This window comes from Micropterus salmoides, unplaced genomic scaffold (genome assembly GCF_014851395.1).
Source record: "Micropterus salmoides isolate LMB-PRFRI ecotype aquatic unplaced genomic scaffold, ASM1485139v1 Ms_hic_scaffold_22, whole genome shotgun sequence".
NCBI classification, from domain to species: domain Eukaryota; kingdom Metazoa; phylum Chordata; class Actinopteri; order Centrarchiformes; family Centrarchidae; genus Micropterus; species Micropterus salmoides.
The window spans coordinates 23044772-23056464 of record NW_024041373.1 but is presented as its reverse complement, the minus strand read 5'-3'; the positions used below and the strand labels follow the sequence as shown (position 1 = coordinate 23056464).

Below are 11693 nucleotides of genomic sequence, written 5' to 3'. Positions count from 1 at the left end.
ACAAATATGTATTTTTAAATTTGTGATGTGTAAAATCATATCCACAAAAATACAGTTTTTTTTAAATATCTCCTTAGTGTAATTGATGAAGATATCCGTTGTGATGTGGATGAGAGTCTGTGACCTGACAGACAGGAACATCAGCCTAAGGAGTGTTTCACACTAATTTTGTAATTTCTACCGTTGTGTTATCCAGTCAGTCCTTTCTTGTTCTTTTCTGCATCATCATTATGACATGGTCTGTCAACAAATTACAGTATGAACAGTAAAAACGTAACTGTGAATCCTTTCCATTCTTCTACAATGTATAATTTTATACTGTTGAAATTTTTATGTCATATTGAAAAAGTGCATCCTTGTGCATTTTCAATCATTGTCATCAAAACATTAGCCATAATTTACATCAGAAAACACTTATAGTGTTACTATACAATACTGTTATATTGATAATATGACTAAACATTTAGACTATCTTGCTCGTAAACAATGACACAAAGACTTGCCATTCTGGTGGCACTGACATGTTCAATGACATAAAGATTGCTTTTGAGAGTGTTGTGCTGTTTGTTCGATATGTTACGAGAAATGCACTTACTGTTTTGCAAATGTTAGGGATGGTTCGAGAAATGTACCAAAGCAAGTGAGAAAAACTGTAAGTGTGCATTCAGTGTGTAGGTTTTAGTGGCATCTAGTGGTGAGTGTTGCGAATAGCAACCAGCGGTTCATGGTGCATTCACGTGCATTTCCCAAGTTGTGAAGTCCTTCTTCATTGTGTGTTCATGTGCTCTTATGTCGGAATGTGGAATCAACATGGACGCTACTACAAAGATGTGTTGGATTAGCATTATCAGAGCATATAGACAACATGCAGACATCAGTTCACCGTACATCTTTCCATCTTTATGCCCCATGTACACTTTATTTCTCTTTTTGCAATAAAGATTTAAGGGAAAAAAAAGATTCTGATTATTCAGACACCCCATGAATGCAACATCAGTAACCGCTCGCCCCCTTGTCTCAAGCATACAGGAGAAGAGGTGGCCGACACGATCTGCTAAATAATACGATTGGGTCTCTATTTGTTCAAATTTCTTGTTGTTGTTCTTCTTCAAACATCTTCAACGTAGTGACAAAATGCACTCTGTAGAGCCGTTTGTCCATTTGGACTACTGTAGAAACATGGTGGCGCAACATGGCAACATCCCTGTAAGAGGACCAACAATATATGTAGATAGAAATGCTCATTCTAAGTTAATAAAATCATAACCGTCCATTATGTTTTTTTACATTGCATTTCTGTCAATAGATCCTCCCAAATATTACACACTGAAACTTAAACACTGGAAAATAAAATGTAAATACCATACAATAGTACAAATTATGGTTATAATATATCTGAAAATTCAGCATTTTTTCAATTAAATTCTTTTTTTAATATGAAATCAAATTGAGAGACAAACTCTTTTACTGTATAAAACCTATAGTAATCATTAGCTGATGCTTTCTTTCTAAATGATAATTATGTGAAAATGACAAAGTTAATTCTAATAAACTAATTTGCCCATTATCTAGGTAATGGTGAAACTGTGGGAATGGGTTGAGTGTCTTCACTATTAGGCCCCATCCACACTACTACGTTTTCGAATTAAAACGGAGACCTTTTGCTACGTTTGCACCTCCCATCCAGACTACGATGAGAACGAAGACCTAAAACGGAGAAGTTTGCCGTTTTAGTGAAGACGGGCCAAAACGGAGGACTTTAGAAACAATGACGCTGCCGCTCACGCTCAGCTCTCTGATTGGGTCTTGCAAAGCAGAAATGCAGTGCTGCTGACCGGGTTTTTGACATATTCTGTAGTACCGTGCAAATAACACTCAAATGCTTACACTTGTACTGTGCATGTCGCCGTTTACTTTGCAACAACTCCCAGTCTATTTTCTGATGCCACACTCCCGTGTTACATTCAGTAACAGTCCCAGCTCGTTATTGACAACACCATTTGACAACAACAAAAAAAACTGGTCTGATGCTTAGTCTGTATTTATTTATTCTTTCGCCAGATCTTCTGTAACTATGGAACAGACCATCTGCTTCCTGTTTACACTGGCACGCGCATGCCCAGTGCACCTGAACGGTCGTTTTAATGTAAGCGGAGATCAACTCCAAGTCGCAGCGGAAACGCTTAATTCTCCGTTTGTAAACTAAAACGGAGTAGTGTGGATGGGGCCTTAAGTGACTCTCACTGAAATGAAAAGTCTGAACAAACAGAGCAGCCGGGATGTTTGAATGGCCAACTAATTTATTTCACGTTATAGATTCCAAAACTCTGTAGTCAAAGTCAAATCATCAAAATATTTAAAGAATTAATTTTTTCATAGAAATGCTCACAATAAATCATCCATCCATATTGTATCAAAACCAAAGAAGGAAAAAAAAAATCACAGTTATTATATTGAAACAGATTAAAAAGATGTTGTGGTCAAGAGGGAGAGTTATTTATCCATTTGTATTTGTATATCATTCATTGTAAACATGGAGAAAACATGCAAGAAACAAAAGGCATTTGTCTCTCCAATCAAGTCTTTTAAATATTTGACAACATACAGGTTTTGAATGGTACAAAGTTCCTAGGATTTATTAGCAATTTCAATGAAATGTGCTATATCAACACTAAGTTACACTGTTATTGACTGTTTCCACAATTTTTAGTGAAATACTTTACTCGCTCTTGCAATTAATGGTGACTGCAAGGTGGAGCCAAAATGCATTTCTGATCCGTAATACATCTTTATAAAGATTATAAAGTCACCAACGACCATAGACTGTATATAAAAAGCCAACGACACCTTAATTAAAGTCTGCTGAGTAATGTTAAGATACAAAACGCTCCTGTGTGTTCGGTAGTTTAACAGCTAACAAGTTATATTTTCTTGTTCCCTATCAGATGCTAAAGCTGGACAAAGTCACCTGGTCTCTGTAATTGCCAGGCGTCAAGTTGAAATGAGCCTTCTCCATAGACTGTATGGCCTTCTCGTGTGTGTGGAGTTTAAAAGACGTAGGAGTTTTCCGGGGGGGAGGAAGATGGAAAGTGTAGGATCTAGTATTATTTTTGAAGCTTGAGGAAATAAAAGTCAATGAAAGTCAGGACATTTAAGCTTTTGCCACTTCACTTCTGACAAATCTTTTTTTTATCTGTCTCCTTACTTCCACTAACTAAGACTGCACCAAATGAGGTACAAAAGGTAGTTTATTTGGTTAGTGAGAAGGTTCAAGGATAGGATGAAGGGGTTGAGAAGTTAGGGATGAAAGGGGTTTATTGGGTTGTGGTGGCCGGAGTGGCTAGGAACCCGGGGCTGGATCAGGTTGGGGCAAGGAGAGAAAGAAATTGTTGCTTGGTACAGCGGTAGAGGAGGTAGTTTGGAATGTACAACAAATAATGATGGAGTTTCTCTGGTTGGGAGGGAGGCTTGAAAGCAAGTGGATAAAATATCTTTGGGCTGCTCTTGCACCCGAATGGGGGGCAGAAGGTTAAGTAATATGAACCATTCCAAGAAACGGCGAAAAGCAAAACTCTAGAAATCCAGGTTTGTGGGCAATGCTTTGGAAGTGCTGGTAATGTCAGATTAAGCCGACCAGGCACAGTGGCCTGATAGATGGTTGAGGTTGATGACGCGTGAGCTGGTTACGTGCTTTGTGAGGTTATGGCGGCAACTGCTTCTGGTGTTGGCACTGCCACAAAGGGAACAGGTGTGGAGGAAACAGCAACTTGGTACATTGCAACCTAATCATTGAAATTATTGCAAACCCTTCTGCCGCTTTAGTACTTTACAGGCCTTGCCTTTGTCAACATTTGGGTTTGGGGATCATAGGAGGTTGAGGCATGATGGAACTGAGTGTTGGAAGGATGGGCAAGTTGTTGATGGGTGGGGCGTGAGGATGGGGTATAGGGGAGGCAATGACACAGCTGGATGAGAAGGGGCGCGTGGATGATGGATGAATGGCTGGCCGTGTGGGAATGGTTGTAACTATGGACAAAGGAGATTCAGAGACCATGGACTGATCATCATAGAGATTGCTGTCCAAGAGGCTGAGAACCAGCTCTTGATCCATTAAAGTAAGCAAACATTATTAGTTTCTTGGGTGTGTGTCTGAGTCTAGAGAGAAAGAGGTATGACAGAATTCTATACCTATGTGCAGATTATGTATTAGAGAGGCACGGGTGGATGAAATGAGTGGATTTGACAAATTGGGGGGATTGTCTACCAGTAATTAATTAAGATTTAATTAAAAGGCAGCAACTTTGTTCTGGTTATTGTGGATATTATTCAGAAAAAGCTATGAACAACCTTTACTGGAATAACTTTCTACCTCAAAAATAGCTCAATGAAAACTGTGTGTTCTATAGGTAAGCAAGAAAATATGTTATTTTTGTAATTTTGGCAAAATGACCCTTTAAGGCCTTCCTGTCATTTTGTGATAAAATACAGGATGTCATCATAAATGTCTGTGGTTTAATTAGTTATTTAGCATTACTATAACATTTATTTCTTTTCTGTTTACAAGAAATAAATGTTATAGTAATGCTAAATAACTAATTAAACCATCATTTCACTTTCATCTATTCTGACAGAAGAACTGTCTTTCTGATTAGGAAAAGAGTCATTTTTGGGGTAAAAATGTGCAGACCAACCTCGCTAACCAGACCAATGAACAAATAACATTAATATATTATTAATAACCACTTTTCCACTCATTCATTTATTTGATGTTTTAGCACTTTGATTCAAAAGTTACTCTTGCTGACATGAAAAACACACAAAAAGAAAAGGTCATTTTGTGTTTAGTTCAATTACAGGCCTGCAGGTAGTTTGGTCTTTGTTCTCTTTTTGGTCTTCTTCTTCTTGGTTTGCGGTTGGGTTGATGTTTTGTTTTATTTGGACCTCTTCCATCGGATGGCAGAGAAAATGGCATGGAAGAAGTAGAAAAGAGTGGCCATAAAGGACAGCACCTGAAAACACATACACACAAACACAGATGGATGATTGTCAACATGTGGTCAGAAGAGGTGTCACAAATCCTGGGTGCCATGAGACCACAGGTGTCAGCAAATTGATTCAAACAAGACAAATAGAGATGTATGTTGAATATCCACACAAAACTGCAGTACAGCTGCAAGATGAGTTTGTACATTGAACTGTCTGCTGTGCAGCGAAACATTATTCAAACCCACATTGCTTTATTTTGAATTGTAGAGGATATCTTACATTTTCCAAATATGCCAGGCTGATTTGTGGAGAAACATGTATAACATTATACAACTAGATGAAAGGAAGCAATTATTTCTCATTTGATTGAATGTAGCAACGTAAAAACAGAGTGGAGAGCTGGGAAAAGCTGATACAGAATGTATATGATACTGACAAAAGAAAAAACTGGGAAATAGGTTTTTACAGAAGATAATATCACAAACTTTATACCTTTTAAATAGCTTTGTAAATTTCACATTGTCTCTTAACAGACCTAATTTAAGATGGAACAACCACAAAATGCTGTTAACAGTGGTGTCTTTATTTAGTTACAGTATATCCGAATATTATAGTACATGTACGTATAAAAATAGGATCTACACGTGTGTGTGTGTGTGTGTCTGTGTGTTTTTGACATACCGCTGCAGAAATTCCCATTCGGTAGAGAATTAAAATTCCACTGTGTGAATGTTCAATCCAGCTAGCCAGCACAGTGTCAATGAACGCCAGAGTCACCAACACACTGAGGTAGAAAAGCGCCGCCACAAAATGGTATCCCACATCCTGCAGCAGGGGGAGGACAAAATCAGAGGTCAGAAATACGTTTTACCTATGTATCCACAAGAGTTGGGTAGTAACAAGTTACAGTTACTCCGTTACATGTACTCAAGTAACTTTTTTGAGTAAATTTTACTTGTCAGTAGTTTTAATGCATCATACCTTTACTTTTACTAGAGTAGTTTTTTAAGAGAAAAATCATTACTTTTTCTCCGCTACATTTGGAGACATTCATCGCGCTACTTTGCTAGGCTAATTTATTTACTTTTTACCGCAGACACGCATTCCCACAACTCTGTTAAAGCAGAATAATGACTGAAGCTACAGCTTGATAGTGTGGCTTTCAAATAGCGCTATCAGTTAATATTTAGGTTACAGATTAAAGTTGAGCACACCATGTGGCCAGCCCCGTCTCATCGCAGAACATCCGATACCGACGCTTTGTCTGGCTTTCTCAAAGCGTTGGTATTTGACACCCTGGGTTGAGACCATGTTGGTGACTGTCCTCCACAGAAAAACGTAGGTTGTTTTTAAGCCTCGAATATACTCGGGAGCGGACGCGGTCTGCGCGGTGACAAAATACGGGAGGCACGCGGATGTCCACACGCGTAAAGTGCAATTTATACTACTACACAGAGGCTACGCAGAGGTTACGTCGCCTGATGTGCACCTCCTCAAAAATGTAACTACATGCTGAGTCGACGCGGGCCGTAAGCTCTGTGATTGGTCGGCTGGGTAGCCCCGTAATGCCTCCGAGCCGACCGGAAGTACTCCGCGCTTTGAAGTAACATTTAAGTAACTAGCTGCCAAAACGGCAGCTGTAACACAGTGAATCAATATATTTGACCGTCGTAACCCGAGCGAAATGACTCCTTTTGCTATCAGAATGTGATCCATTCAGTCGGTAACATTTGCGGAAAGTATAACCCTTGCCTAAAGCCTCGAATATACTCGGGAGCGGACACGGACAGCTGGGGACCTCGCGGACACGGGGTACTTCTGCTTATACTACTGTCTGCAGTCAGCTTGGCAGACACGTTCCACACATGCGCAGTAAATTGGTTGGTGCCCTGGTAGCGCTAATCTCAAAAATTGGGAGGCATGCGGACATCCGCACAGACCCTGTGCCAGGGCCGTTACCTCTCTGATGACGTTTTTTTCGTCACGCGGATCCTCGCGGACGCGGAAAGTATAATCCTTGCCTTAGCCTCACAAAATTATGACTCTTGTTCATGTTTATTGTGGCTGCGACCTCTTGTGGCCATACAACACAAACACATGACAACGATGGTCACGTATAAAGCCAGAAAGTTGTTTTTGGTTTGGGGCTTTACCCTTACTTCCTAATGTTTTGAAATGTTTGGTATTTCTTACATTTCACTGAATAACGTCTGTGCAGAGAAGATGACTTTGAGATTATGTGTAACCAACTACCTAGCAACATATTTCTACATCAATTTACATGCAGAACAGGTTTTACTATGGTGTCAAGGGCTATCTATCTATCTATCTATCTATCTATCTATCTATCTATCTATCTGTCTGTCTGTCTGTCTGTCAGTTCACTGTGAACCATTTATTCAAATTAGCCAAACAGCAGATGGTGCGTGTGTCTAACCAGTGAAAGCCAGATGCTTTTCTCATTGGCTCCTCCGAGGAAGATGAAGAACCAGACTGTTGTCACTACGAAGCAGAAGACGGACACAAACATCACCCAGCCCACGGGGCTGTACCAAGACTGCCCACTCATTGCCACCAGGATCCCCACCGAACCTCCAAACAGCTGCACGGTCACACGGGAGAAAGCAGTAGAGAGAGGTGAGGCAAAAGAGACAGAGATATGGATTTAAAATTTAGTTTTTGTTAGCTAGTGAACAGTTTCATGATAAATTTGGTCGGCGTTCGTGATGTACTCATGTGGATCCAGTTCCTATGGTAACTAGACCCATATTTCCTCAACGCAGATAGAAAACATCAGACTGGATGGTTAAAAAGCTACACATGATGCTCTCAGTGGACAACAAGCCAACAATAAAATGAAGACACCAGACAAGAGGTGCAAGAGTTTGTATAGCCTAATCTACGATCAGGTAGATATTTTTATTTATTTTATTAAGGACACACTGTTTAACACTGTAAAACTAATGCCTCTTGTATAGTAACAATAAAGTCCAATTCATTCAAGTATTTCAGAGTTTTGATCTTGTATGAATATAAAAGACTAACTGATTTTATTGGCCACTAGGGGTATCAGCTCAGTTTTTCTCCTAAAGGAAATATCTGACTCTGTAGTACTCTGTAGTACGCTCCAGTGTGTTCAGAGTAAATACAACTGTTTCTGCATGTAGTGAACAGTGAGTTAATCCAGCTTTTTCTCTGCCCAGAAATGACCCAATCAGAGTGCCTAAAGTGAACTACTAAAGTTGCAGGCCAGGCAGATAAAAAATTTGTTGAAAACTGAAGCGCTTTCTGTTAGAACCTAAATTTGTAGTCTCCAAGTCTGTTGGCTGTTTTCAGATGTTGGAAAATCCCTCTTGTGCTTTATGTGGAGAGCCCCTTTAAAATAAGGTTAACACTCTTGGGCCATTTCCTTTTAGTGTTCATTTTTATTTTGTCTAATTACTATTGTACAATTAGACTTTCTCTTTGTGTTGTGATAGGCCTTTTTTGTGGAATACAACATCACACAGTCCATTATAGACAAATTTCAGGTGTAAATACCTATATAAATGGAGACACTTAAATAGAACAGAGCCATTGTAAATATTATTAGTACCAGCTGTGCTTTACATTTTTCTCTGATTTCGTAGGCACAATGTTTGAAATTATTGGCTGTTGCAAAACTCTACACACTTAACAACAAAACCATACACCAAACAAAACGTTATATATTTCTTGCAAAAGCAAACAATTCTTGCAAAACTCTTCAAACTCTTTTAAAAGTTTAGTTTTTGCATCATTAAAGTACTGACAAAATGTCTTTGAATAAGTACATGAAGCAGCAAAAACGCACTGATAGTATTAATGAAAAAACATGTGGCTTTTGTGTTTTCCATCTGTAGGGCATATGAGAATGCTTATTTCATAGTAGAATACATTATTCTTAATTTTTTTTACCAATTAATGTATATATTCAATTCCTCCATCGTCAACCGCTTATCCTGCATTATACTGCAGACATTGGGCGCAAGGCGGGGTACACCCTGGACAGGTCGCCAGTCCATTGCAGGGCCACACATAGACGAACAACCACTCACACCTAAGGACAATTTAGGGTCGCCAATTAACCTAAACTGCATGTCTTTGGATGGTCGGAGGAAGCCGGAGCACCCGGAGATAACCCACGCAGACACGGGAAGAACATGCAAACTCCACAAAGAAAGGCCGGGGCAACCGGGGTTTGAACCCACGACCTTCTTGCTGTGAGGCAACAGTACTAACCACCGCACCAATATATATAATTATATAATTATATATATATATAAAGAAATATATATATACAACTTTTTTTAAACTTATTTTTAACTTATTTTAAATGACTTAGGTCAAAATGGCTTTGATCAAATAATTAAAAAAATTGTGATGAAACAGGAAATTTTTAGCTCCGTGAGACTAGGGGCAGCCACAAGAAATGTTGACTTTTGTGTTTTTTGTTAGAATTACAAAACAGATGATTTAACATCTGTAAAATGTAAAAAGATCCTGTCAAGAAAAAACGTCTCTCGATTTGTCTTTGTTGAACATCTTATACTGTTACTGTATTTTTCCATTTGAAATATTGTTACATTGCTACAAAGGTCATGTCAGTATAAACTTAATTGTTTGGCAAGCTTTCTGAGTAAGCTAATTTGTAATTCTGCAATCTTTACTAAAAAAGAGTAGCTGAAGAGTAGAGTTGTTGTAATGGGCGAGCCCCTAACCTCCTCACTAACCAGTTTTTGTAAACTTTTGAACCAGACCTTACTTATCAATCACTCAAATCTTTCAGCTGATTTGCTGGTCACTCTGTTATGTGTTGACTTCACTGATAAAACACCGATGCCTACTGACCAACATAACAAGACTAGACCGATTCCTATCTCATACAGAGTCAAGGAGACAAGATCATAATCTAAATGATGCTAAACCAAGTGAATTAGGAATGCTAGGAAATAATGTGAAGAAGGATCAGATGTTAGACTACGACTCACTTAAGTAAGCAGAGTAAAGATGAAGAGAATTAAAGGGACAATAAGGGATAATGTTTCAAAGGGAAAGAGAGGGAAAACTCCAAAGGAAAAGAGAAACCTCAAAATATAGCAAAATGACAATGAACAGATAAGAAACTCACAAACTCAGGGATGAAAAACACATCAGGAATGGAAGTGAAGATCCTGCAGCCACTGGGCAGAGCATGACCTGAAGCAACAGAAGCCATAGTGTAAAACACTGTCTGTTAGACTGAGATGTGCAAACAGTTTTAATCCCCCCACACACACACAACACCTCCTCCACTTTTTAATTTTGCTGCAGGTGTGATTTCTCTGGTCGGCATGTGTATGTGTGGGTGCTTCTGTGTGCGATTTGTATCAGTTTGTGTGTGCCCTCACTGGTTTTTAGTGGTTGTGTGTTTTCCTCTACAGTAGCCACCCTGTATGCCTGTTAACATGCACACAAAACAAGTGATGTAAAGCATCTAATGCATCTTTCATGTAGGATATAAAAGGAGTACAATTAAATGCATAGATCCAGTAACTTAATCTCCACTCAGATCAAAGCACTGTCTATGTTCAGGATGTTAGAATTGAATATATATATATATAATTTCAGTTACCTCTCAACATCAGATTGGTACATAAGTTTCTATTTGATGATAGCTTTCTTGTGCAGCACCAGACTGAACAGGAATCTGCACCATAAAGCTATAAAATTATTATGATTGACAGGTGATGTGAATAACACTGATCTTGTTACCATGGCACCACCTGTCAGTGGGTTGGATATATTAGGCATCAAGTGAACATTGTGTTATCATAGTTTATATGTTAGAAGCAGGAAAAATGGGCACGTGTAAGGATTTGAGCAACTTTGACATATGCCGAATTGTGATGGCTGGACGACTGGGTCAGAGCATCTCCAAAACGGTCTGCAGTGGTCAGTACCTATCAAAAGTGGTCCAAGGAAGGAAAGTGGTGAACTGGTAACAGGGTAATGAGCAGCCAAGGCTCACTGATGCATGTGGGGAGCAAAGACTGGCCTGTGTGGTCCGATCCAGCTACTGTAGTTGTAGTTGAAATGCTGAAATAATTGCATAAAACGTATTTAGACATGAAACCAACATGAAAAATAGCCAAAACATATTTGTAAGGAATGTGTGTCTGAAAGGGGCTTTGAAGTCCGATATTCAATAATACATCAATGGCCTTTATGCCTACTTAATGTGTATTGCAGTTAATATCAAAACTGATGTCACATTGTCAAAAATCTTCACACAGGCAGCGAAACTCTGGTGTATGTGGCCCAAACTGTGAATCAGTTTTCATTGCTTTCACACAAAATGCATTCAGTTACCACTATTCTTATGGAAGATTTTATTGGACTTTAATATTTGTAACCCACAGAAAATAATCCACAAATGTGTACTATGATGCGCAAATATTTTTTTGTGTGTATGTATTTTTACAAAATCAAAATCAAAAGTAACAGTCAGTATCTGGTGTGGTTCTGTGGTCTGGTGCAGGTGTTGTTACATGCCAGGATGATCAGCTGTCCTTCCTGTCTCTCTGCAGTCCTTTCTTAGGCAGCTCACAGTACAGATATTGCAATTTATACTGCTGCAGCATGCCTAAGGCACGTTCACACAAATGAGCAGGTACCCTGCGCATCTTTCTTCGAGTCAGTAGACAGGG

The 11693-nt window shown here is 39.0% G+C and overlaps 1 protein-coding gene across 1 annotated transcript; it reads right to left on the bottom strand.

Annotated features, from left to right (window-relative positions):
- Positions 1–2270: 2270 nt before the first annotated feature.
- LOC119917475 (myelin and lymphocyte protein-like) lies at positions 2271–10375 on the bottom strand. Its single transcript, XM_038737821.1, has 4 exons — positions 10136–10375; positions 7424–7588; positions 5668–5811; positions 2271–5009 (listed from the first exon to the last, which is right to left on the bottom strand). The coding sequence occupies exons 1-4, from the start codon at positions 10220–10222 to the stop codon at positions 4932–4934; spliced, it is 474 nt and encodes a 157-aa protein (XP_038593749.1). The 5' UTR covers positions 10223–10375; the 3' UTR covers positions 2271–4931.
- Between the last annotated feature and the right edge of the window lie 1318 nt (positions 10376–11693).

Excerpts from the sequence above, each read along its gene's own strand:
- LOC119917475 (XM_038737821.1), bottom strand. The coding sequence starts at position 10,222 with ATGGCTTCTGTTGCTTCAGGTCATGCTCTGCCCAGTGGCTGCAGGATC. Across the intron at positions 7,589-10,135 it reads TGTTTTTCATCCCTGAGTTT|CTGTTTGGAGGTTCGGTGGG; the intron begins GTGAGTTTCTTA and ends GTGACCGTGCAG. Across the intron at positions 5,010-5,667 it reads GAATGGGAATTTCTGCAGCG|GTGCTGTCCTTTATGGCCAC; the intron begins GTATGTCAAAAA and ends ATGTGTTTTCAG.